General features: G+C 43.6%; 3 protein-coding genes across 6 annotated transcripts in view; 1 reads left to right on the forward strand and 2 right to left on the reverse strand.

Annotated features, from left to right (window-relative positions):
- Positions 1–27261, forward strand: part of LOC123507867 (DNA repair protein XRCC3-like) — a 35276-nt gene that overhangs the window by 4972 nt on the left and 3043 nt on the right. The window contains exon 8 of one of the 2 annotated variants that reach the window (XM_045261130.1): positions 7373–7720. The exons of the other annotated variant lie outside the window; for it this stretch is intronic. Coding sequence (XP_045117065.1) covers positions 7373–7374 — 2 coding nt within the window. The 3' untranslated portion in view covers positions 7375–7720. Of the gene's footprint in view, positions 1–7372; positions 7721–27261 lie in introns of those variants that run through there. 2 annotated transcript variants of the gene reach the window in all.
- On the reverse strand, positions 1264–9151 carry LOC123507862 (mannosyl-oligosaccharide glucosidase-like). 3 transcript variants are annotated; one of them, XM_045261114.1, is made up of 9 exons: positions 9041–9117; positions 8304–8436; positions 6005–6168; positions 5626–5743; positions 5262–5419; positions 4732–4909; positions 4233–4583; positions 3133–4034; positions 1264–2823 (listed from the first exon to the last, which is right to left on the reverse strand). In XM_045261114.1, exons 3-9 carry the CDS (start codon positions 6166–6168, stop codon positions 2205–2207), a joined length of 2490 nt encoding a protein of 829 aa, XP_045117049.1. In that variant the 5' UTR covers positions 8304–8436; positions 9041–9117; the 3' UTR covers positions 1264–2204. The 3 variants fall into 3 exon arrangements, with proteins under 3 accessions (XP_045117049.1, XP_045117047.1, XP_045117050.1); XM_045261112.1 differs by lacking the exon at positions 8304–8436 and having other exon boundaries at positions 9041–9151; XM_045261115.1 differs by lacking the exons at positions 8304–8436; positions 9041–9117 and adding an exon at positions 8901–9034.
- LOC123507866 (protein giant-like) overlaps positions 24878–27261 on the reverse strand; it is a 2650-nt gene continuing 266 nt past the window's right edge. Inside the window, exons 1-2 of the mRNA XM_045261126.1 lie at positions 27100–27261; positions 24878–26660 (exon numbers count right to left, since the gene is read on the reverse strand). The exon at positions 27100–27261 is cut by the window's right edge and continues 266 nt beyond it. Coding sequence (XP_045117061.1) covers positions 25327–26660; positions 27100–27142 — 1377 coding nt within the window. The 5' untranslated portion in view covers positions 27143–27261 and the 3' untranslated portion in view covers positions 24878–25326. The remainder of the gene's footprint in view (positions 26661–27099) is intronic.

Below are 27261 nucleotides of genomic sequence, written 5' to 3' on the forward strand. Positions count from 1 at the left end.
CAGCAGGAAGGGAGGAGCACCTACTCTTCTTAGGAACTAATCAAGTGTTCAGTGATACTCTGGGATACAGACTAGATCATGGGTCAGGAGTCTTTTGGCTGAGGAAGCAATGAAAGTCAAATATTTTTAAAGGTATTCCCATGAGCCATATATTTTTAACACTAAATACAACTAAATGTGTGCATTTTTTTAATGAAAGAGTAAGAGTTTTAGAGTATAATGATTACCTAAATTTATTTATCATATCAAGAAATCTCAGCTAAAATTTATCAAGAGCCAGATGCAACCATCCAAAGAGCCAGATCTGGCTCATGAGCCATGGGTTGCTGACCCAAGGACTAGATGGTGAGACAGAATGAGTTTTGCTAGGATGGCAGGAGATAGACAAGGCAGGGGATATATGAGTGGAGAAGATTGTCCTGCAATGGAATAGTAGCTAATGATGAAGTGGACTGCATATGTATAGCTTACACTATGTTGGTATGAGGTGAATGAAGTACTAATAACTTTCTGCCTTCACTTTCTATGCACTTGACATTTTTTGAATTTTCAACTCTGATGTAGAAAAACCTGCTGGATCAGAAGAATTAAGATTATGGTAGAGTACAAAACAGTGGAAGGGAATGCAATAGGTTGTTGTATGTCTCTGACTGCATTAGGGATGTGGAATATGTATATTTTTCTCAAAAAGTTGGAACCCAGTATGGCAGGACAGCAGAATCACACTTGAGACATGTCAGGTGTTTCTTTTCACCAATAATTTTGAGCAAACAACAAATCACATAATGTGTAGCATTTAGTGAATATAGTATAACTTAGTATTGCCACTTCCATACTTAAAGTTTGAAGTAAGCACTGTGCTTCATTTCCTCATGGGTAGAAGGAAGTGAAAACATGAAAAAAGCTACAAGAAGCCAAAGGTTTACTTTTGGTAACTGAAGGCAGTGTGGAGATCAGACTGGGTTATAGAAGAGAGAAAAAAGTAAGAAAAAAATATTTACAGACAAAAACACACTCTCTCTTCCTCCTATAAATATTACCTGAGACTGTATGAAAGTCAACCCTTGCCTGTAGGTCTGTAGAGGAGAGGACAGACCCTCACCAGCCACACCAGGCACTAGTGAGTAGGTCAGCTCTGCAAGGATCACCACCAGAACTTATTCACTCATGCTAGGCATTTATCAATCCATTCCTTTCCCCCTTCTCTTATTCCATCAGATGAGATCACATCAAATACAATGCACTCTACATAAATGGCATACAAACATTTTGCAAAACCTTTATTTCTTTAAAAAATTTTAACATTTTCATGCACGAATCCAAAACCATGCAAAAGAAATGTGATACGTTTTAAAAATTCAGCCACTGTCCATCAAACTTAAAAGCAGAACAATACTGAAATTGGAGTGCCTGAACGTACATGGAGACTTTATACCTCTGTGGTAGAAGGGATGACCTGCTTGAACACTGCAGCCAGATAGAAAAATACTGCCACTGTATTCCCTGCACATAGTCAAAAATGACAAAAACGAGTGGAGTGAGGGGACTGGGAAACCACCTCTTTCATATTCTTACTTTCACAAATGAGACAAGATATTGCTTCTTGTCTCAACTACCTACTGGTACGGGATCTTGGCCAGGTACTTAAATGAATGCAAACTTTTCAGTTTTGTAAATTATTGACCTTAAACACAGATATTAATGTTCCTGAAAAAAACTGCATCAGACAAGTTGGCACATCTGGTCGAATGGATATCAAAGTGAGATTATGGCCCAGGTCTTTCATAGGAAGACCTAAAGCCATGCAATAAAGGAGGATGCAGTTACATGTTAACTAATCAACCCTGGAGACCCTTTCTCACCAGAAGCCACTCAGGTACACCTGCAATAACTTGTGAGCTGATTATTGCACACCCAAAGTAATTTGTGTGTGTTTCCCTGCCTCCATGTTATAAACACTAGATACATCATGTATCTTTAAGAGAAAAAGGTGTCCATTGACTATTTGAGGTATCTGGATTTTAGTTATAATTTCATATCCATGGGAAGTAACTCATGAATTGTTTCTTTCCAAATTTGTTGTCTTATACACAGTTACATATTAGGAAGATAAATTTTTATCTTCCTATTTACTCCTGACCAGCAGGAGTCCCCTAATTCACTTCAGCAAATGGTGTCTAGTTCCCTTTGTTTGGTGTCACGAATCAATAGGTCTCGCCCATCATCAGCACAACAAGGGAAGTCCAGCCAGTGAAGGGACGACATCCCTGTCCTCGTCCTGTGCGGTCATTGTAGTTCTCCCACAAGTATCCAGTACTCATGTATTGTTTCTTCACGTTGTTGATCACATTTTTCCGCAGTTCGAGATAGAGCTGCCTGGCCTGGTTGCGATGGGGACCGTCCTTGTTGGAGTAGTGGTAGAGAGCTCGCACCGCTAGATAGTTCATGTTTATCCAGATTGGTCCCCGCCAGTATGGAGGGTCGTGCGGCGTGTTGCGGCGATTGTAGAGCGCCGCATTGGGTGCCAAGGACCGCAGGCCATATGGCGTCCACAGGAGGTCGGTTCGGTGAAGGTCCTGCAGAACTTGACCCAGCTTTGGGGAATGAGGATCAATTATTTGGAGGAAAAGTGGGAAGAAACTCACGTAGCCAAAGGCATCAATGTGACGATATTGTGGCGGCTCTAGTGTTACCCTCTGATATTCTGCATTGGGAGTTGCCCGGCGTAGCTCCACCTGGTCAGTGTGGAGGCCATAGTCCATGTAGCCATTGGCCGCATAGGACCAATGCAGTGCATCCAGCCATGAGCTGTCCGAGAGGAACCTGTTGGAAATTTGTGAAAAACACACATCAGGAATAATCTAATACAGCTGAAGTAGTTTTTTTTTTATATAATTGATAAAGTTTCATAATGTATAGCCTATTTTTACTTTGATATATACAGTCCATATTTTTCTTAACTTCTTCTAGGCACACCAACACCATCATACAAACTACACCTTCAGCCATTGCACTTCCAACTCAGATCCCTCAGCAACACTACATTCACAAGCACTCTCAGTCAGTAAACATTCAGTGGTAATAATAATGATTATAATAATAAAACAGAAAGTAGAAAAATAAAAGTCTTACCTGTATGATTCCTGAAATCTTATGGGATCCTTTTCTACTAAACGAGCAAGGTCAGCCATCAAGCCGGATGCCAGGGTCATCCAGCAGCGGAGGTCAAGGTGCCGCTCCTCCCGTGTTGGGTGAGAGGCTCGGGGATAATCGTCTAGCCCTGATGTCAGAGTTTTTGGGTTGAGTTCCCTGACGGCATTTGGGTTGCGACCTCTCCAGCGATACGTCCCCGGCAGCTCTCCAATTTGTGTTGTGTTGAACCAGGAGTACCAGGCACGGAGCCGTGGCCACAGGCGGCTCAAGTAGTGGTAGTCATCATCAGAAAGGTCCTCTTTGAACTCTGCTAACATAGAGTGGAGTGTCAGAAGGAGGGTTGGAGGATTGGCATTTCTCCCATCCTGCACCACAAACTCATCAGGCACCCTTGCCCTGGCTTCTGTTCCAAGGATCTGCTCTCGGGGAATCCAGCCATCCCAGTTCATGAGGTCCAGCCAGTGAGCAAGGATGTCTTGAGAGATCTCACGGTCCCACTTGGAAATAAGCAGGTTGTGGAAGCCCTCGTCCCAAAGGAAGCCACGCGGAAAGAAGCTTCGAGATGGAATGGCAGTGTAGAGAGGCGCCCGCCAGTAGGGCACTGGTTCCTTGTTGTACTGTCCTGTGACACGTGATGCTCCATAGAAGTAGCCAATACCTCCCAACATGTTGCTCAGAGCTGCCTTGGCAAAGCTGATTTCCTCCTGAGTGAAGCCTTTGCTCTCAAGGGGGAATTTAGCTTCAAAGTCTTTGTGGAATTTCTCTTCGTGTTCTTGGAGTTGTGTTGTGAGCACCTCACCTACAAGCTTCTGCTGTCGCTCTGGTGATGCACTGTTGCTCTCGTACACCACATCCACGGAGAATGGCACTTGACCACTGACCTGCAGAACCAATATCATTTACACTAGTTAACAAATTACTTAAGGTACAGTGAACTCATATATCACTTTTGCAGTCTGCCACAAATTACCATATTGCTCCTTTCAGATTCCCATCATCTTACTTTTCATGTTCTTATTTTAATTCTACAAGTCCCATGAAGTAAAGAGGTGTACAAACCTCTGCCTGATTATCCTCACCTGCAAAGCTACAAAATTTGGTTTTCGATCCAGATCCTGATGATCAAACATTTCACCAGCCAGGCCAATGTGTTTTTCATTTTGTCCCTGAAACACCCTCAGGCCTCTCATCACTGTCTCCTTCAGCTGACTCAGTCCTAGGTGCTTGGTGAGGAGTGCATGTTGGTGGGTGATGGTGCCACTGTGGTTGTTGATGGAGAGGTGGAAGCCCCCAACACTGGCTGAAAAACCCCTCACTGAGCCAAGGGAATGCTGGCTGCCAATGTCCCCTTGGAGCCAGGCATCTCCATCTTCTGGATCAAGCACCACATAGTAAATGATGGATGCTTCACTTCCTATTTGTTTCTTGCCCTGTGAGAATGGAGGAATCACTTTCAGATGATTCAAAATTTATTTCTCAAGTATCACACAATAACTTGATTATGTTTTGTTCTTAGAAGGAGAAAGTAAACTATGAGCATAAAAGAAAGAAGTATACAATTTGGTAATATTTCCCTACCTTAGGTAGTACATTGATCCTTGCTGACCACTCTCCACCATGCTGTCCTCCTTGCTGCTTTACAAACATGGTCTGAAGAGTAACATGCTTGTCTTCTAAGCTCTGCATGCCAAAGTCACGCCCATCATGTAACAGCCAACCATAGCGGCTCAGCTCATCAGCCTGATCACACCAGTGCCTGCATGGCAAAATTTAATATTGAGGGCAGGTTAACTAGTAATGATACTAAGACAAATTTCCCAAACAAGCTGAAGTAATTGTTATAAATAAAGGCATGTAAGGTTCACTAGAGGGAAAAACCACAGTGGTGACCTGCTTTGATGAACCTTTTTTATTCTTAAGTGTTTATCTATTAATGAGTCAAATGAAGTAATCATATCTCTTAAGTCTGAACACTGACCATCACCAATGCTTTATAGATGACTGTTATTATTGTGATCATCATCATTATTATCTATCTCCAATCAAGTGTTCCATAAGTATCAATAGTAATCCTCAGTGACGTGGAGGACTTCAATCCCTTCACCCACCTGAGTGCCAACATATTATTCTGGAAGTGGCCTGGCACAAACCACATAAGGCCAGTCAGGAGTGATGTTGGGTGCCTTGTTCTGGTGCCAAAGTACACTCCAGGTCGATAAGTGCCCCAGTATCTCTCAGGCACCTCCAGACCAGACTTTGTCACCACCTGTTGGAGCAGAGAGTGGTTAATTCCCTTACATCTCTCATAATTTATTCCTATCTAACTATAGACCCTATATTGCTGTGTACACACTCTAAAATGTCCTGTATGATAACCAGCCAGAATATATAAGAAACTGATACAGAGATACAGACAGTGGTTGATGTGGATAAATCATAACCAGCAATGTACAATGAGTAAAAGGAACAGACCTTGGGGGCAGCAATAGGAGTATTTATTCTGGTCTCCACATAGCCAACATAGAGGAAGTAGATTACCGCTATCACCACCAAGGCAGCACAAGCCATGTACAATACAGTAGGGCACCACCTGTAAGTTTTGTTTAAATTGTTTAGCTGAAGTACAAGGTATGGGTTTGGAAAGGCTGAAGTATTCACTACAACACTAAAAAATAGATAAAATTGTTGTACATGCTTGCTACTTAGTTAACCAGTTATTTATCACAGTTTACATAAAAATGTCTGTTTTATATGTTGAATCCTAGAATAGAGTACTTAAACATTTATCCTCCCTTCTATTAGGACTTATAAATACCTAACATTAAGTAAAGATAGGGAGTGAATATCTTACTGGTGGCGGCGCTGCTGGTGTCGTCTGCTGGTGGTGGTGCTGCTGCCCTCCTTCGGATTGAAATATGAGCCCTGTGCCTCGTCCAACTGGGAGAGGTCATGATGGTGGTGGTGGTGATGGTGGTGGGAGAGGGGAGCTTTGTTCACTCGCCTCTGTCTGGCCATCTATGTGAACGTGATCACTATTAATGATTAGCCAGCTCAGCTTACACATCAGAACATTATGTAAAGCACTGCCACAGAAGTAATCATTTTCTATCATAAACATATCACTGTAACATTAGAAAAAAAAAAAGACATGGAAAAAGTTGAAATGTTACAGTAATGCTAAAGGGGCTATCACACTGACCTATGATACGCGGAACGTGGGCCATGGTTCTTGGTACGAAACCAGGAACACTATCACACACAAGCTGCCCGTGTTCTTGTTATGCTAGGCAAACGGCCCACTAACCAAGACAAAGCCTAATCAAAATAAACCAGAACAAAACCATGCCGCTTATACCTCAGCCTGTGCTTTGTCCAGGTACTGCATTTGCACTTCCTCTTGTTAAAGAAAAGTAAGTAAAAAAAACTAGAGAAAAGCTGAGACGTGCGTGATGACAACTTTAGAGTCGGAGGTGGTTGCCATGAGCCCAACCTATCGACATGATATATATATATATATATATATATATATATATATATATATATATATATATATATATATATATATATATATATATATACTTTACCTTTCTAAATTGATGAAATATTATTTAATATTCCAATATGAAAAATTTTGTCACATTCTTTTTAGTTCAAATGAAAGGTTTTTATTATATATATCATGTTTACTTTTCCATTGGGATAGCATACGGAGAACCGGGATGGATATGAAGCCATCCCAACTTGGTTCCGCTAATCCCGGGCAAGTTCCAGCTATCTAGAGAGGATGTTCCTGGTTCCGCATATCATAGGCCAGTGTGATAGGGCCTTAATAGGTGCTACTTTAGCGTGAGGTCTACTGCCATATGTGGCCTACCCAGGTGCAGCCTGAGGTTTACCGCGTGACCCACATCCCTCCGGGATCCTCCCCGCAAAACAGAGGAGAATTCAAGCCTGTGTTATGTTGCCCTTGAAAGGGGGTGTCAACTACACGGTCTGTTCGTACAGGAAATAAATTTTTCCATTATATGGACATGAACAACAAATTGCACTGCAACCTGAGCCTGTGTGAAATATTGGAATTAAAATTTCTCTTTGTATTAGATATACGTACCAATGTCCACAGTAACGACTCTCACAGGAAAATCTATCAGTACTGTAACTGACTTATTTAACATGTGCCGAGAGGTGTGTACAGCCATACTTTCTCATCAACAACAAGGAAAGATGGTAGGAACAACAGATAACTCCATCCAAATTGATGAGGCAAGATTTGCTGGTCGACAGAAGTACAACCGAGGAAGGATGCTGAATGGAGACAACGCTCCTCTCTCCGAAGACAGTGACGCAGAACAAGAAAACAACAGAAACCATGGGTGTAGAATTGATGGGCCTTGGGTTTTTGGTCTTACACAAGGCTCAGACTGTCGGTACTTTTGGGTGGAATGACATGACCACAATACTGTAATCCCTATTATTGAAAGGGAGTGTGCATATGGTTCGGTGATTCATTCAGACGAGTGGACTGCTTATAGCAACCTAAATGCCATGGGGTACCAGCATTTTACAGTGAACTACCAGCAACATTTTGTGGATCCAGTGACAGGAGCACACACACAGGCAATTGAGCGATCATGGTTAGACGCTAAAACGGTGATTCTAAAGAGAATGTGAGGTGTTGGTTGTCAGCTGTTCCAGTCTCATCTTGATAATTTTTGCTGGAAGGTGATGAGAAAAAATTCTAATGATCTATTTGTCATTCTTAGAAGATGTACGAAGTGTGTATCGTTAGAATAAATGTATGGAAATATATAACATGTTTATTTTTACCTTTCTTCCTTATCTATATAAGTCATTCCTAGGATATGTACAAATTAGGTGTTTATCGCTAAAATAAATGTATGGAAATGTGTGATATCCACGAGGGAAGGATAATACAGCGGTAGACTTCACACTATAGTGCTAATGGGAGGTAGATCTCACGCTATAGTGTGGTAGACCTCACGCTAAAGTAGTACCTGCTAATGAGTATTTAAGACTTGAACAATATTAGTGAAGCCTCATTCTTGCAATCTTTCTGTAATAACAATGGATAAACGTGCCGTGTTCATAGAGAGATGCGTGTTGTCTTAAACCAACAGTTATACCAATACCTTAAGATTTCTGTGTTATATGTAGTCTGTCTGCTCTAAAGTGGCTTTTGGGTCTCAGTCTGAATGGGGTCCTGGAGGAATGCGTGGTGTCAGATCTTGAGGAAAACCGTTAGCTGTCCTTGTGATAAGTGTACTGATCAACAGAAAATAAATATTATTTACATAAAATCAATTATATCACCAATAAGGTACAATATGTTTTGAGCCCAGGCACCATTTTAGAGTAGACAGACTATAGTATTGAAGCAAATCATGAAATTGAAGGCACGGCATCTCAGTCGAAATGATCACTTTTAATCTGTATACCACATTGAATATAAAGACATATCTACTAACAAACTGTCAATAAACCTGCTTGCTTGTGTGTTGATTCAGCCTGAGGTACATAACTCAGTCCCTTCATTATGTCAGCCTCTTCACTAAAACTGCTGTCAAGGGCCTGGTGCACCTGCAGCCCTAAGCTATCCTTTCCTTTAACTATTTCCTTTCCTTGCTTGTCTGACCAAAGGAACAAGGTAGCCAACCAGGTGAGAGGGCAAGGTACGCTCATACAGTGAAAACTAAGCCTAATAACAGTGGGCAGGTACAAAACATAACTCAAAGTTTGGTGCAGTGCGGGGTGAAGGAAGGCTGGCTGTCTTGTGGGGTGTGGGTCTGGTTCAAGCTTACTACCATATACAAGCAAATACGAGAAGCAAGCATGTGTAACTCTGTAGTGTGTAATCAGCTGGTGTTACCTTGCCCACGTCACCGGCCTGCCCCGCGTCCCGCACCAACAGCAATGTTTACACCAGCAATAACAACAACAACAACCCCGGCTTACACTCGGAAAATATCCATATTCATTTTATTAATTCATATAGTATCTATACAATATTTATTCATTTACTATTCCCTATCTACTTTGTTTAGTTTGATCATACATGGCAAGCAAATCAATACGTGAGTGTGTTGTAAGGCAGTGAATGGTGACATGTCCAAGATAAGGGATATCTGCATATTTGCTTTGAATCATGCATATTTAAATGTATGTGCAGAAAATATATTTCTCTGCCGATTACTGGAAAAAAAAATTATTTGGTATTCTTTAACACGTATAACTGGAAAATAATCCAAATATACCAATTACTAAAGGAAATGATACATCATATCAAGAAGAAAATGTAGATTTAAGTTGAAAAAAAGAATTGTTTTTTTAACATTGATGATTAATTATGAGGGACAGGGAAAGATAATTTTTAGGTGTGTAGCGCACTGAGTTTGGAGTGAACTGGCGCGCTGCTGGGAGTCAGGTGGGGAGTCACCATTCGCCAGCTGCGGGTTGTTTAGCCAGTTGATTAATTATTATGAGTTATTGTTTGACTAAACTTGTTGGTCTCTATTACAATGTTGTGCTCAAATTTTCATGTAGCAGTTGATCTACTTATATTTTCGAAACAACACAAGTTGAACAGTTACGCTGTGGCAGTATCTTGACAACTTTGGGAGGGGGAAGTATTTAACGAAACGTATCTTTATAGGGACTGTTACAGCATTCCGTCCCAGTGAGGAAACTATTACCTATTTCGTAAATGTCACATATAAATCTGAAAATAAGTAAGAGCGCGCATGACGTAGGAACAATGAGCATCGCGCCCTGGCACGTTGTGTGGCACATAACAGCGGAGGAAACAGCAGCTCTGTCACCAGCACTCCGTGGAACGCTGACGGCACATTCTCACAGATCCCAACGTTCATGTTAACCTTTTAGGTGCGCTATGTCATCCGGTGCTGGAAGCTGTACACTGTACACTGCTACTACTGTTGTTGCTGCTGCTGCTGCTGGAGAGACTACATAACACACTAACATGCTGACACAGTACGTCTACCTTTCCCAGCCCGTCACGAGGCACACACTGAGGTGATACCGTGATAATAAGGATGGCAGTTTTGGTGCGAGTAGTACTCGTTTTATTCGGTTTTTGGATTTGAGTGAGTACTACTCGGTTTTCATAATTCAATTACATGTTCAATTTATGCGTTGAAAATGTAATACAGGCCTTCAAACTAAAGAGTAAAGATTTTTTTTTTTTTTCGGTATTTTGTTGGGGAAGAAGGCGGTGCATGCCGCACAACCACCTAGACATTAATGGAATAGTCCAATTCCTAAGAACAAGCCTAACAGTGCCAACAGTCCAACACACGGGCTTGGGTGAAGGAAAGAGAGACCTGTACGAGTACACGACGAGTAGGCTTACTCAGTCAGTTCACAGTTGGCAGTTAGTAGTGGTGGGCAAGTACCGCTAATTTCAGTACCGGTACGTACCGGTGCAAAAGAAACCGTTACCGATACTATCGGTACTGTACCGGTACACACACACACACACACACACACACACACACACACACACACACACATATATATATATATATATATATATATATATATATATATATATATATATATATATATATATATATATATATATATATATATATATATATATACACACACACACACACACACACACACACACACACACACACACACACGTGTATATATATATATATATATATATATATATATATATATATATATATATATATATATATATATATATATATATATATATATATATATATATATACACACACACACACACACACACACACACACACACACACACACACACACACACACATGTGTGTATTGGAAATTGCCAATTTAAATATCTAGCATTTATCATTTCTATCTACATAAAGCAAATCACACAGCTCTTTCATAAATATTTTTGTAAAAAAAATAAAAATAAATATATAAATAAAAGACACACGGCCGTCTTCATAATATATTGTGGTTCCCTTTTAAAACTGATGGGAAATACCTGAATTATAGCAAACTAACATGAAAAAAATAATTCGTAATGGTATGAATTGAGTGGTATGCAGCAGCAGCAGCAGTAGTAGTAGAAGTAGAAATGCAATGGTAAAATGCCGGCCAACTGCAGTGTTACTGCACCGCCAGACGCCAGTCCGCCAGACCTCCAAATCCGTCCCGGCCACCGATCCGCCGAGTGGTGCCGACACATTATTCATTCTTAGCGGTAGGAAGCAGCAGAATCCCGGCACAGACGCTAGACGGTACAAGCGTCAAGCGGTACCGGAAATGATGCCGGCACATTCAGTCGTACCAGTACTGACGCGTCTCGCCGAGCTACCGCGGCTCGGCCAGCGGAATGAGGCAGCGTGCCAGTGGCACGCGCTGCTTACAATAAGAAGGGTCTACGGTGTCAGAGATTAATGGCCAGTTTTCACTATTTTAATGCCCACATAAGTTTGTGAGGCTGTATAAAATCATTGAGTAATAGCCAGAATAAATATGAAAACACGTCATGTTACTGCAGGGGTTAACACGGCGGGGCGAGGCGAGGCGATAGAGGCACCTTGCTTTGCTCCGGGCTATGTGTTTCCTACATATAATAGCTTCCCCTTGCTCAATAAGCGCTAAGAATAGGACACATTTCGCTATACGCTATTACTTGCAGTTTGTGTTGACAGACTAGGATAATAAAGAGGACGCCAGAGATGAAACGTATACAGAACGGTGAAATAACACACACACACACACACACACACTCCAGCTGGGAGCTGGGTGTCAGTGGTTCCAGCTGGTGGGCTCCCTCATAACGAAATATAAGGCAACACACACACACACACACACACACACACACACACACACACACACACACACACACACACACACACACACACACACACACACACAGTCTCAGTCCTATCCGAAGATCGCTCTATGAGCTCTGAGCTTGCTCCGTAATGGGGAAGGCTGGCTGGGTGACTACCGGGCCACCATAGTGAATTACACACACACACACACACACACGCTAAGTACCATGAAAGAAACACACACACACACACACACACACACACACACACAGCCACCTTTCCTCCAACACCCTCCAGCTGGGAGCTGGGTGTCAGTGGTTCCAGCTGGTGGGCTCCTCATAACGAAACATAAGGCAACACACACACACACACACACACACACACACACACACACACACACACACACACACACTCACCCACCCACACACATACACACCAACCCATCCCCACACCCTCGGGCCTGGAGCCAGGTATCGGCCTGGGTCAAGCCGGGGTGGGGTCAACCTCCTTGATGACGTCACATATATTCGTTACGCAAATCATTTTGAAAATGAGGATTCCCAAAAAGGCAGCTAGACACGAATGTTTTAAAAATTCTGACTCGTTATCAATCGAAACTAACTTCTAAAATATAAAAACATTACCGAGAAAAGGAATAATAAAAATAGCTCAAAAATATACTAAATAAAGTATTCGAACTTCGACTTGCTTAAACACAATTTCAAAGCCCACCAATTTCATTCAACTGTATCGATAACGTATTTCAAAAATTATGACTATCATTTCGATATATCAAAACCTGGCAAGTCGCCCTATTAGAAAAATAATATTTAAAAATGACGTTGTTTACAATATTAACAGGACTACATATCATTCTTAAAGTCCACATCTTTAACTTCTCAGGAGCCTTGCACACTTTTCTCATGATAAACCATCTTTTGAAAACACAAACACTTCGCTACAACCTCAAATAAAAAATCACAGATAGCGGAGGTAAAAATTTTAGCGTATTTTGGCCCTCCCATTCAAGTCATAAACACCCTCTACATCACCGTACTTCACTCAACTCAAGCATGGAAGACACGTAAAACACTGCGAACTATCATTAGAAACCCTTAAAAGGCACTTGTGACTCGAAATAAATGAACTGAGACAAATATAAATAATAGTGGAAGTCGAGCATCTGGGACCGGCATTTTGGGCGGGAGCTGGTGATGACGTCACAGCCTGGGGCTCGTGACGTCATGGGTAGGCCCGCTTCTCGCTGAGCCTCCATAGCACACAAATCAGGTAATTGCGGATATATCTCAACAACTGACATAAAAGATTAGGCCTATGGGTCCACTTTGTGACCTGTCTGGCCTGTAATGAGTGAGAGATGAGGCAGATGATGGCTGAGAGAGAGGCGGCGGGTCAGGGGATCGGTTTGTTTACGTTTTCAAGATTTGAATTATTTGGTTTTTATAAGTATGTGCAGGTGTTAGTTCACTGATATGTTGTCCTGGAGGTTACCAACGTTAGGTTATGACATGGCACCACCGTGAAATGATGAGTTACACCAATATATTACTTACGTTAGCCAAAGACTGCTCGGCGGCGGCTGTCCGTGTCACTAGCAGGCACCCACACTCCACTGTCCACTTTGTGTCCTCAACCATGTTTAAATAGTTAACCTCTGATTACTGAGAGGCTACACACACAATATTCTCTTCGCTACTATAGATATCACTATTATCGGTATCTTCATCTCCACCACTCACTGTCCCTCACGGCCAGCGCCTTGTCCTGCCAAGTGCAGAGCGGCTCACGGACTGGTGGGCAAGTTCCGGCACCTTCCTCACACAACTGAGAGGCCCCGCGTTCGATTCCTAAGCGGGATGAGATAATTTGGGCTTGTCTGTAATATTCGTACACTTAATCTATGTAGTAGTAGTAGTAGTAGTAGTAGTAGTAGTAGTAGTAGTAGTAGTAGTAGTAGTAGCAGTAGTAGTAGTAGTAGTAGTAGTAGTAGTAGCAGTAGTAGTAGTAGTAGTAGTAGTAGTAGTAGTAGTAGTAGTAGTAGTAGCAGCAGCAGCAGCAGCAGCAGCAGCAGCAGCAGTAGTAGTAATAGTAGCAGTAATAGTAGTAGTAGTAGAGTAGAAATGCAATGGTAAAATGCCGGCCAACTGCAGTGTTACTGCACCGCCAGACCGCCACCCGTCCCGGCCACCGATCCGCCGTGTGGTGCCGACACATTATTCATTCTTAGCGGTAGGAAGCAGCAGAGTCCCGGCACAGACGCTAGACGGTACAAGCGTCAAGCGGTACCGGAAATGATGCCGGCACATTCAGTCGTACCAGTACAGACGCGTCTCGCCGAGATACCGAGACCGCGCCGACGCGCCAGGGCAGCCAGTCGGTACCAGTGTGGAGCGGTACCAAGAGTGAGAATGACTCACTCTTACCCATCACCGCTCGCCTTGAACCATCTCCACGCTGTATACAATTTGCTCAGTACCGTTTCGGCTATTTACCGGTACGGAAAATATTACCGGTACAATACCATTAAGGCTGGTTCCAGTATTACCGGTACTGGTACCGGAACTTGCCCACCACTATAAAAAAGTGGTTTCCGTTGGCAGCGTTAGCATCATATCAGCCAGCCGTCTCCCTAACACACACACACAGGTTGTACTACGTCACAGCAGGCTGCGGCAAGGCGGGGGCAGCTGCCTTCACACCTTGCGATGCCTAATAAATAAAGACGTTACCCACAATAATAATAAAAAAAACAACACACACACGAGAGAGAGAGAGATGGAGGGTGGGGGTGACGGACATGATCTCTCTCTCTCTCTCTCTCTCTCTCTCTCTCTCTCTCTCTCTCTCTCTCTCTCATCAATGGGGAGATTGGAAGGAAAGTGAAGGAGCGAAAAGGAGGCAACTCTATTGATCGAAGTGGAATAAAACAGGGTCAAGTAATGTGACATGACCTTTAGGAAAGGAGATGGAGGGAGGAGAGAGAGAGAGAGAGAGAGAGAGAGAGAGAGAGAGAGAGAGAGAGAAGGAGAGAGAGGAGGAAGTGGATGGAGGAGGGGTAAGGAGTTATAGGAAGAAGAGAGGAGGAGGAGTAAGGAGGTAGAGGCAGGGAGGGTGGAGACCCGTGACGCTGAGCCCCGCTATGATAAGCTTCTGGCATTCTATATCCATTATACTATTATTTTCTCTATTTTAGTTATATCAAGAAAGAAATTATCTGCTAATGTCAACTATAAGTGCATGCACATAATTCACATTCTCATATTATAATAACATTGAAAGTCAAGTGAAACATGGTCTCATGATATACGGCCTACCTTGTACTGAAGAAGTTAAAAACCTCAGTCTAACTACACCAAGAGATTAGTTTTCTTACACGATTCTCTCCCTTACGTTAAGTTAGGTTAGTGAAAAGTAATCATTTCGTACTCGGTTTACTCGGTTTCACAGTGTAATCAATACCGAAATACTCGGTTTGCAGAAAGTACTCGGTTCGCCCATCACTAGGTGATAGCGGCCCTGACTGTCAGTCTGTCAGATCAAAGCAGAGTACTTCCGTACAGTAATGGAAGCGTTATCTTCTCTCGGTCGGATCATTTGGTTTAGTGTTTGAGACATTGTTTTGTGAAATTGTACCCTTTTCCATGATTCCCGTTTAGTACATTAATACATTGGCTACTAACCGAGTTCTCTGAGTAACCTACTCTTTTTCTAACTCAGGGGTTCTCAACCTTTTTAATCTTATGTACCCCTGGAAGTCTTTCAGTATTGATCACGTACCCCTTTGCCACAATGCAGCGTCAGGAAGGGTAACAATAAATGCATGGTTTATTGACTTAGTTTATTAAGTTTAAACTGTGTTATATATGTGGAGCAGAGAAAATTTTTAATTAATATATTATTAGTATGTTTCTATGATGTAGTGTCGATAGGAACTGGTACCTCACAGGGAGACACTGTATGTGACTAACATGCAATACATTTACCAAAAAATGAACTATATCAGACAATTTTCGATCATTATGGCAGTGAAGTAGTGTTGCTTGCAGCTAATTGCAACTTGTAACTAGTAACAGTGATAGATAAGTCACTGTGTGTCTGAATAACGTATAAAATAATAAATCAGAACAAATATTATAGGTTTGCAAGGTTGTGTGGCAACTATAATCCAAGAGAGCTTTCTTTCAAGTGATATAATAACTCCAAGAGTTTTCTTGTTAACGTGTCCTGGTTCTAGTGAAGGACACATCCAGCCTAGCTATTGAAAACTGAAGCATTTTGAGTAACCTGCCACGGGAGGCGGTGGCATAGTGGATAAGGTGGTGAGCGTGGGATCGGGCAGACGTCCACGCGTAGGTTCGAATCCCACCACGTACAGCCTTAAAACACTTTGCCATTTGTCGAGTGGTTTAAAGTTACCTACATATCACCATGATACCCAGGTTCTAGGTAGTTACACTCAAGATGAGCTTGGGTGGTGATATGGGCCTTAATATGGGTACCATTATAAATAAAATTGCCTGCGCCACTAATGGGCGGAAGCTGAACAGCGCTTCCCATACACTCTTCAGGTGTGCCTACAGGCGCTATAGGCCTTACCGTAAAAAAAAAAAAGAAAAAAAAGTTTCCTCTCACGTACCCCTGGGGGTACGCGTACTCCAGGTTGAGAACCCCTGTTCTAACTGATGATGCAGGATACTTTTTAAACTAACACACACACCGCTCGTGATTCCTTGACCATTATTATCTACGTTTTAGCGTCTATGATAAAGGTTTCGCTGTGTGTGTGTGTGTGTGTGTGTGTGTGTGTGTGTGTGTGTGTGTATCTCATTCGATATACATACATAATTGTCGAAGAAATATTTCACATCGTAAGCACTTCTGGAAATGCGCCACACAACCATTCAATCTTTGCAACGTGGCAGCGAGTTATGCATGTGTGTGTGTGTGTGTGTGTGTGTGTGTGTGTGTGTGTGTGTGTGTGTGTTCTTTCAGTTGAGTGTCAGCAGTCAGTCGTGGCAGCTAAATGGTTGCGTGTGTCAAATATTCATAAGACTCCCAGGCTGAGGCGGGGGACTATTAATTATTCCCGCCTCCGTGACTGACATTGTCCATTCTATTTGACACCACGAGAAGTCAGCTGTAAAAGAACGGGAAAAAATCACGTCACTATGTTTGTTTGATGATTTAGTGGGCCACATTGATTGCACTTTGTCCTTATTTACTGCGTATTGATTGTAGTTTATCCTTAGTGAGGGAGATGCACGTGAGCTGACCAGATTGTTAGCGCTAAGTGTATAACGTGAGGTAATTGCCAGGGATTTAGTGCGTCCATGCTTATGCCACTGCCCATTCACCTCGTATTGATTCATCCCGCTTGTTTACTTGCTCTCTCTGTCACTTGAAGGTGTATTTTGTAGTGTTATTTTTTGGTATTTTGTTCCTTTCTGGTTACTAGTTACGTCAATACAAATCCATAATCTTACAGGGAAGTTTCACTGGAAATCATTGCGTATCTTTATTATTTTATCTGTCCAGTGTGTTAATTTATTCATTCGTTCATTTTGAGTATTCGTCTTTGTGAAGAATGTTAAGTCTTGTGTTAAGGTGGTGAGCGTGATTGCCTTATTCTTTTTTTTTTTTTTTTTTTTTTTTTTTGTCATTGTGTTTCTTATTGCAGTTGATTATAGGCAGCAGGGAAGGTAGTTTGCCGGCAGAGAGGACCTGCTGGCATAGATCACCTGCAGCTTGGTTCATAATGTGCCGTGCCTCTATACCGTCTTGATTCTTTATTTAGCTCACTGACTGTGGCCAAGTATGCTTGATATATGTGTCGTAATTGTACGCCCAGAAATATATTACTTGAGTTTAAGCATTGTGGAGCACGGGCCATTGTGAAGGAGCGACCACCACCACCACCACCAAATGACTGCCCGCTGTGTTGCCGGCAGTCTAGTGCTGAATATTTCACGCCATGACGCTCCTGGCACCGGCACCTCCACATCACAGCTCGTGATCAACTGGGTAATTTTTCGACATCGAGCAGCAACATGCATAATTCAGAGCCTCTCGTGACATGGCGTTGTCTCCTCTTATTTGTATGCCGGGATGAGGCGTGTGTGTTTGCAATTACACTGAAGTCATTGCTGTTACTATTGTTGTTGTTATTATTATTATTATTATTATTATTATTATTATTATTATTATTATTTTTATTATGAAGATGATGATGATGATAAACTGCTCTTATTTCTTATTTACTACAAATCAACATTCTTTTCAACGATACAGTCCCGGCGAGCGCACACAAACACTTCAGCCTGCAATGTAATGGTTGGAAATCAAGGCCTCGGGGCGTGCTTTGATATTCACACCAATTATGCCTCGCTGCATCAATAACTGTAACAACGTGGCAAGATTTGTGGAACGAGAGTAGCAGGAGGTATGTGGTGGTGGTGGCGGTAACGTAAGAACCCCCTGAGTGACATAGCCAATCTGAAAACAATAACAGTCAGTGGTAGGCAAACAAGACAGAGATTGGCCGCCACTTGTAACCTGCCTCACCACCGCCCAATCACGAGGCACTAGGCACTGAGTCTTAGCCAATGGCAGAGCAGCAGGGCCAGGAAGGTGAAGAAGTGGGAGGCGCGTGTTTGATGTGCTTCGTTACCAGGTTACACACACACACACACACACACACACACACACACACACACACACACACACTCCCCGAGTGATTATACACAATTATTCATTACAATTGTGTGATGCGGCCAACAGTACCCATGACTTCTTGACCCTACCTCCTCCTCCTCCTCCTCCTCCTCCTCCTCCTCCTCCCTTCCTTTCTTCCGTCCTTCCTTTCTTCCTTCCTATAATTCTTCTGTGACGCACGTAGTAGTGAACAAGGGTGACGGTGGTAACTGATCACACACACACACACACACACACACACACACACACACACACACCTAAAATTTGTACAGACGTTTCTAATTGGTCTTTCATTGAATGAGTTGTTAGCTCCATGGGCTATACCCGCGATAGCTTCCATCATGCTGAGGCCTTTTTTGCGGCTCTCCACACTCAGGATTATAGCAGTCCATTCAACAGTCTACCGCCTTGTTACGCTGCTCACTCACTCACTCCATCAAAGAGTCAATCAGTTGGTGTCGTATTTAGCCAGCCAGCCAGCCACTTCATTGGTCAATCAATTAGTCAGGCAGTGAACCAGGCAACCAGTCAATCAGAGAGGGCTCAGCGTGGGAGTGTAGGGTGTTAACTCTAGGTAATGGCGGGCCACTTTCTGCCTATGGTTACGCCAAGCACGCACCGTCCACACGCCACTCTCCATTAAGCCTCCTTTATTAGCATCATTACTGGGAACAGCCGAGGTGATACTCGCTGTGCGGCAGAACATTGGCTTTCCTAAATTGTGATGTGTACAGTACGATAGCGTTGTATATTGCTTCACCATGCGCTGCTTGCTATGGTAGTGAACTGTGCTATATACTTTTTTTGGGGGGTCTATAAAAAATTTCTTATATGTAAATGAAGCATTTGATGCATCATTATTTCAATTATGATACTGTATAGCACAAGACGTATTTTCTCTTCTTCAGTTTCCTCCTTACCGTCATTAATCACCTTTATATTATTTCAACCATGGGAAATACCGAAGTTTCACGCTATGTACAGTATATAGAAAGGAAGGGAGAGGAGGCGAGGAGGGAGTGGTATTAGTGCGAGGAACACGTAAGCCTCTTGTAATGTCTTTAACCAAGTGGAAAATATAAATACATAAATACACTTTCTTATTACCGTATAGCAGAGTTTGCGTTTGAAAAGTATACAGCCTCGTGGCACGTTTCTCTCTTTTTGAATGAGTTTAGGGCGTAGGTATAGGTGGAAATATATACAGAAGCAAGTAAGGAGTTCCAGATCTGTTAAGGCATTATGCTGTAATGATGTAAGAGACTGGCATTATATCAGAGGACAGGGGGAGGGACGACACGGAATGGTAGAATTGACTATAGATTTTCACTTGAGGGATACTGGATGTCTGGCCACGACTGAACACAATACGCTAGCCATAAGTATCATCAAGCTTGTGTCCTGTCGATCTCTCTATACCCTCCTTGCCGACCTGTCACTTCTTATTTTCCCTGCCTCCCTGTTACTCTCCCTGCCGCTCTCTGGCACCTCCTACCCTCCCTGCCTCTGTCGTTCTTCCTATATTTTCCCTGCCTCCCTGTCGCTCCCTGCCGCCCTGTCACTTCCTATCCTTCCTGCCGCCCTGTCACTTTTTCTATCCTCCTTGCCGCTCTCTGGCACGCCCTACCCTCTCTGCCTCCTTATCACTCTCCCTTCCTTCCTTCCCTACTTCCCTGTCACTCTTCATATCATATACTGCCTTCCTCTTGGTCTCCCTAGCCTCCCTGCCCTTATTGCTCCTATCCTCCCTGCCCCTCTCTGGCTCTCCCTACCCTCCCGGCCGCTCTTCCATCCTTCCCTGCTTCCCTGTCGCTCTCCTTTCTTACCGCCCTGTCACTTCCTATTCTACCCTACCGCCCTTTCTCTCTCTCTTCCTCCCATGACTTCCTGTCGCTCTCCCTATCCTCTCTGCCTTCCAGTCGCTCTCCCTATCCTCCTGCCTCCCTCTGGCTACACACCACCCGAGTACTCCCACACTCCAGCTTGACGACATGGTAATACGCTCACTCATGGAATAGAGCGCTGCCTTGTTCTAATCACCGGCTCCTTGGCGTGTGGGAGCGGGCCAGTGTGGTAGTGTGTGTCTGTAGTGAGCAGCTTTTACGCCACAATTATCGACGAGCCTCCGTAATGGCCAGCAAATTACCATTCATCGAACCGACCATTAATCAGTGGTGGAGCGCGGCTGGATATGACGTGAAGGCGGTGTCGTAGTAGGGGTCAGGGGTGATGGATAAGGGGTGATGGGTAAAGGGTGAAGGGGTGAGGTAGCCACGTCCACTCACGGCAGACAGGTAAAATGAAATAGTACTTTTGTTTAGTTCACAGTGCATGATCGCAGGCTGTTCAGAAAGATGGCAGGCTGGAATTGTTAGAAGGTTGTTAAGAAATGAAACTGCCTCATTGAATTGTCCTGACCAGTGTTGCTTACGCCCCACCCTCTCTCTCTCTCTCTCTCTCTGTGTGTGTGTTCCACCATTAAGCAAGGTTTCCCAGCGTGTAATATTTACAAGTAATGACTTAAGTAAGGTAATGAGTGAGTGTTCAGAGAGTCATGAGTTGCAAGGCTTACTGGGAGTGAGAGCGGAGAGTGTTTTGTTTTCTCACGTGGAGTTGTTGACACAGTGGGGAGCTACTTGGAGGCTCACACACACACACACACACACACACACACACGTCAATGTACTGTAAGGTCAATTATTTGCCTGTCGGATATTACTTTCTAACGTTGAACAAACTTGTTAACTAAATTCTATTCTGCAGTTTAGTGTGTGTGTGTGTGTGTGTGTGTGTGTGTGTGTGTGTGTGTGTGTGTAAAGACGATTAAGATACTATAGAGGCATTACAAAAAAGATTAAATAAAAACAATTAATTCGGCGTTAAAACAGTAAAGAGCATTCGTGATCGGAAGTCAACTAACATGACACACACACTACCAGTCCGTGTTCCCTCAGTCTGAAGTCCTCTGGTGTGCTGAGAGTCTACCTTTGCCAATCACCTGTCAAGCTTCATCAGGAGACTCATGCAGCAGAATGGAGTAGGAATGTGGACTGCTCGCATAAAGGGGTTGAAGTAATAGGAGACAGAGCGCAGTGGGAGCTGGAGTGATGTGGAGCTGTCATTGATACCAGCTCTATGTAGGATATGGTCTCAGTTTCAAGACATTTGTCCCTATCTTTTGGCTAGTTCTATCGGCGACTGAGTATGGCCTTTTTTTTCTTAATGTATATGTGTTTGCCCTTAGCCAGTCCTCTTCTCTTACATGAAAAATAAGAAGTGCACCATGGTGAACTCATAACTAACATTTCCTCATTTTATTTTTTTTTCCTGTCAACATGCCTTGCCTCCATCATCGCCATCATCATCATCATTATCATCATCATCGCCATCAGTAGTAGTGGTGGTGGTGGTGGTAGAGAGTGAAATGACAAATGTTAGTGAGCGTTGAGTGACATGAGGCTGTAAGACTCGCGTGGGGTGGCCTGCCTCGCCATTGGGGTTGTGTGAGGGTGTGTCGCGGGAGTAATGGAAGGCAAACAAAATCGGTGACGCCGCGCACATTTACGTGTTTGCTCAGCCACGCTTTATTGGCCAGGCAGAGTCATTGAGCTGTAATCCATGACCAGCCAGCCACTAAAACTCCCTTTGCTACATTCTACAATATTTCTTGCCACTCCTCTCGCTCCTTAGCATGTTGTGACGCACTGAGCCGAGGTGGTCAAGAGAGGGTTGTGATTTGCCTGTATCATGAGGGCAGCTTGCGCATCAATATGTTCCTTGCAATATTGCTGCACTACATTAACCTGATTCAGTATTTGTTGATGTTTGTCGCGGCCGTTGCCCAGAGAAACATGTAACTTTCCAGTCACATAAAGTCAACCCGACTGTAAATTTGCTGGTGATTGCGATGGGCTGTTACTTGCCGCCACTACAGCAGCTGGCGCTAGTCTGTGTGCTGTTATTCACTCGTGGAATCTGTGCGGCGACGATCATTCACCACCAGATATTCAATAAACATACAAATTGACACCTACTTGATGTACTCCACCGCCTTGACGCATAAATGTTGCAGGGAAAGTGGCAAAGACGACCTGTGGGGCTCAGCTTTATCACATGCTATTTTTTACCCAGTTGTGAATTCACCAATAAAAAAAAACATAAGTAGAAAATGAAGCGTTAATTAGGCGTCTTTTATATCTCAAAGTTGTGGTGAGTTTCCAGCCGCTGTGTGGTCTGTAATGGCCGAGAAAAAAACAGACCAAATAAAAAGTTCTAGCTGAAGAGAGGAAGGAGATGGGGGGGAGAAATGGAATATACTTAGAGGCTCGTATTCTCAAACAATTCTGTGTTTCACCTCCACTATTTCAAAATTTACACGAGTTTTTAAGATGCTTTTACAATTTTAGAGGCAGAGTGGCAAGATTTCTACATTATTAATTGGAGAAACACTCTTAAATGCCCGGCTCATCATCTCTGTGGCCTTGGAAAATAGTCATGGTGAGAGAGCAAAGCCTTTCTGAATACGGACCTTAGTTGCCACGTCACTAGCTGTTGTCCAGTGCAGGGTCGTCTTTAGGTGTTATTCAATGCAAAACAAAAGAAGTTGGAAAATTAATTATATTCTACGTAGAGCAAGGAAGAACCAGTGAACAGCTCGGGAAAGGCTTTTTATTAATTTAGTTTTTATTTTTATTTATTTATTTATTTATTTTATTTATTTATTTATTTTTTTTTTTTGTCTTTATTAATGTTTTTAGTTTTATTCGCACGGTACGATGTATACTTTGCTACATAGATACTTCAAAGCCCAAACGCTCCAACACTACGAAATGCCAAACCTCGTATAGTTAAAAGGACGAAATGTCATCTTTAATCCCTTCAGTATACCACGACGCGTTTCTATATTCATTTTGCTTACCATTTGGCAATTTTATACAGCTTCAGAAACTCGTGTAGGTGATTACAATAGTGAAGACTGTGGCCATTAATCTTTTGACCCCCATAGACCCTTCCAAGTGTCAATAAAATAGTCTAATCGTACACAAATGTCATGGTAGAAAAGCGTCCCAGTACTGAAGGAGTTAAAGCCCATAGCGAGTGTAAAGTGTCTCGTAAGCTGACTATGGAAGCAAATTATTGTTGTTGTCTATTAGGTGTGCAGTGATCTGGTGATTCTTATGAGCCCAGTAAGGAAATCTAGTAATTCAAGACTGGTTTGAATCATAGTCTTGACGTTCATACACTTCATATCCTTCACTTGCTAAGAGAAAGACCACGTGACGGAACAATTAGCGAAACAATATATCGAGAGATTCTTCCGGTGAGACTTACATGAGCTTGTCGCGGTAACCTTTCCTATAAGGTTCAAACTGCTATACTAAAGAATCTATTCCGAAACACTTAACTCCTTCAGTACTGGGACACAGATTTACCTTCAGTTTTAGGTGTGATTAGAAGATTTTATTGACATTAGGAAGGGTCTATGGAGGTCAGAAGATTAATGGATAGTCCACTATTTTAATCCCCACATAAGTTCCTGACGCTGTATAAAATCACCATATAGTAACCAGAATGAATATGAAAACGTGTGTTAAAGGCCCCTCAGCTCCACTATAGTTCCAAAAGGCTGCGGTGGAAGTGACAGAAACTAAGGATGGTTTTTACAGTTCTAGTGAAAGATTTATACAAGACTTCTATATTACTTTAAGAAACACTCGATTTAAAGCTAGTAAGGATTCACAGTTGTTTAGAAACAGGTCGTAACAAACACACACCATTCAGTACTTACCACAATACTGTTCATTTCGTCTATACAAATCTTCATCTCTTGTATCTATGTATGTTTTTTAGCTTTTATTCTTTTCATACTGCTCATTTCGTCTATACAAATCTCTACCTTGTATCTTATTTAATTTTTTTTTTTTTTTGTTCTTTCTATAGTGCTCATTTCCTCTATATGTCTCCATCTCTTGTATTTACGCGTATTTTTACCTTTTGTTCGTTCCACAGTGTTCAATTCCTCTATGCAAGCTTTCATCTCTCGTATCTGTGTGTATTTTTACCTTTTGTTCTTTCCAAAGTGCTGATTTCTTCCATACGTATTCATATACTTTTTTTTACCCTTTGTCGTTTTAATGCTTTCATATTCCAGAGGTTATAGTAGATCAGAAAACAAAAGGTGCAGTAAAATCTCCTTTATTTTCACTCTCAGGTAGGAAGTGTGCAGTTAGATCATGCCACATTAGTATTGCACACCATTGCAAGAAATAAAGGAAAATGTGATTCAAGGCATTTCCTTTCTTGCAGTCATGAATTATATTATTCTGACTTACTACAAAGTGTGTGTGTGTGTGTGTGTGTGTGTGTGTGTGTGTGTGTGTGTGTGTGTGTGTGTGTGTGTGTGTGTTGCTAACCAATACTAGGGTAGTGTGACAAGGCAGCACGTAGGGTTTGGTTGCATGGAGGCATGCAGGCTTCATGAGAGGCGGTACATACATACAGGATGGAAGATGGGGCAGCCTGGCGCGGTATCACAATGCCATGCACTCGCGGGATGAAAAAGGAAACAAAACTAAGGATTGGTGGAGGGAGGTTAATGAATGACACTCAGAGCAGGACTGGCTCCTCATCAGCTATTATACAGCATACACCTCAGCTTGGCGGTCTCAGACTTCAGAGTAGAGAGTTCGGCGCGTAGCTTCATGTTTTCCTGTTCCAAGAAGGCGCCGCGGATGGCGATCTCCTCCTCCTTGGCCCGGCGCGCGTCCCTAGAACGTTTGGCAGCCTCATTGTTTCGCCGGCGTCGCTCCCAATACGCCTCGTCCTTCGTGGTGTTCTCCAGGCCCTGTCTGTTGTGGCGCCTCTTGGGGGTGAGGGTGTAGGGGTCGGCTCCTGCTTCCTGCTGGCTCATCTCCACGTTGTTCTCCTCGCCGTTGTCAATTTTGGCGTCTTGGTCCTCGCCGTCGCCGCTGTCTCCGCTCACCACGTCTATGCTTCCCTCGCCACCAGAGTCGTCTGGAGCTCCACCGCTTCTGTCACAATTGTTCCCGGTGACGGAGGCACCGCCAAGTGTGGTAGAGTTCCTTCTTCCACCTCTACGTGCTTTCATCTTGCTTGACTCCGTGAGGAAGTTCTCGCGGAAGCTTCTGTATTCCTCATTGCTTCTCTCCATGAGCGCAAATTCCTCCTGCGTGTTATTGTGCAGTACTCCTGGGGTGGGGCCCAGGTGATCCCCGTGATAATTCTTGAGGTGCATCATGCCCAGGGCGTCCGGCCCGAGCCCCCCCACACCGAAACCCGCTGCTGAGAAGCCCGGAAGACGCGGCTCGGACGGCGGCGACTTAAGGGGCGGAGAAACTTGAGCCTTCATGTTTTGTAGTTGTTGTTGTTGTGTCATGAGGTTGGACTTGGCCAGCAGCGTGGAGAAGAGGAGCGGGTTAGCCTGCAGCTGAGCCAGGATAAGTGAGCTGACCGCTGTTGGGTTGTGGTGGAAGGATGAGGCGAGGGGCGGGAGTGCTGATGGGGATATCTGGGCGGCTGGGGGTACAGGCGGTGGTGGTGGTGGGTGCAGCAGCTGCTGGAATGCATGAGGCGTGGGGCTGTAGGACCTGCCGTGGACCTGGCTGTAGGGCGTGGCGTGCGGGGCGGGACTGCAGGACATGGGAGAGGAACACTCGGAGCGCAGCGACAGACTCTCCGAGACACTCTTTGGAGACAACTTAGGTGACTTGAATATGGGCGTGGTGGAGTTATCGCCCGCCAGGCTGCCACCGTTGTCAATGGACGTGAGGGACAAGGGAAGCCCGTGGATCCTCTTGGTGGAGTAGTCCAGGGGCTGGGAGTCCATGCAGTAGTCCCGGGATAGGCTGCTGCCAGCGTCCCTGAAATGTGCGCCCATGGGCTGTAGTCTGGATCCCTCCGCCATCACGTCCCCGCGGAATCCACTCATGCTGCTCATCATGTCTGGAAAAAAAAAAAAAACACTTGTAATCATTCTCTATCTCTGTCTCTCATCCATCATCAGTTGATAACACAAATTAATAAAGTGAAAAATGTATTACAGCGAATCATGATTATCAATCGCAAAACTCGTTCTGGAATATATAGTGCCACAGAGTCATGGCGGGAGATTTACAGTCCTGCAACTCTGTACTGTACAGAGATATTTTACAGTGCCAGAGTGCAACGCTGCATGGAGACATATAATGCCACTGTGCAGTGCCTGAAGATAACACTACCGAATTACCCACAGTGCAGAGTCGAAGATCCTAACGCTAGTGCATGCATTGATGGGGTTAATAGTGCTGGAACACGGTGCTGGGAGATTACCATGCAACTTCCCCCTAGACAAACAAATTGCACAGCGATAAGACCCGAGCGTTACAAGGTCCGTGCTACCAACCTGACGAGGGCACCGAGGCACGCCCCACTCGCAGCTGCAACATGTGGGCGACGCGGGTCCCAGCCTTATAATGGATGACCGAGGCGTGTTTCCCGGTTACAACAAGACGTCACAGGCACTACATACACTCAAGCTCGTCTCAGTCCCAGCGGTAACACGAAG

The sequence above is a fragment of the Portunus trituberculatus genome, chromosome 23, assembly GCF_017591435.1.
Source record: "Portunus trituberculatus isolate SZX2019 chromosome 23, ASM1759143v1, whole genome shotgun sequence".
Taxonomy (NCBI): Eukaryota; Metazoa; Arthropoda; class Malacostraca; order Decapoda; family Portunidae; genus Portunus; species Portunus trituberculatus.

Excerpts from the sequence above, each read along its gene's own strand:
- LOC123507862 (XM_045261112.1), bottom strand. The coding sequence starts at position 6,168 with ATGGCCAGACAGAGGCGAGTGAACAAAGCTCCCCTCTCCCACCACCAT. Across the intron at positions 5,420-5,625 it reads CTCCTATTGCTGCCCCCAAG|GTGGTGACAAAGTCTGGTCT; the intron begins GTCTGTTCCTTT and ends CTGCTCCAACAG. Across the intron at positions 4,584-4,731 it reads GGATCAATGTACTACCTAAG|GGCAAGAAACAAATAGGAAG; the intron begins GTAGGGAAATAT and ends CCATTCTCACAG.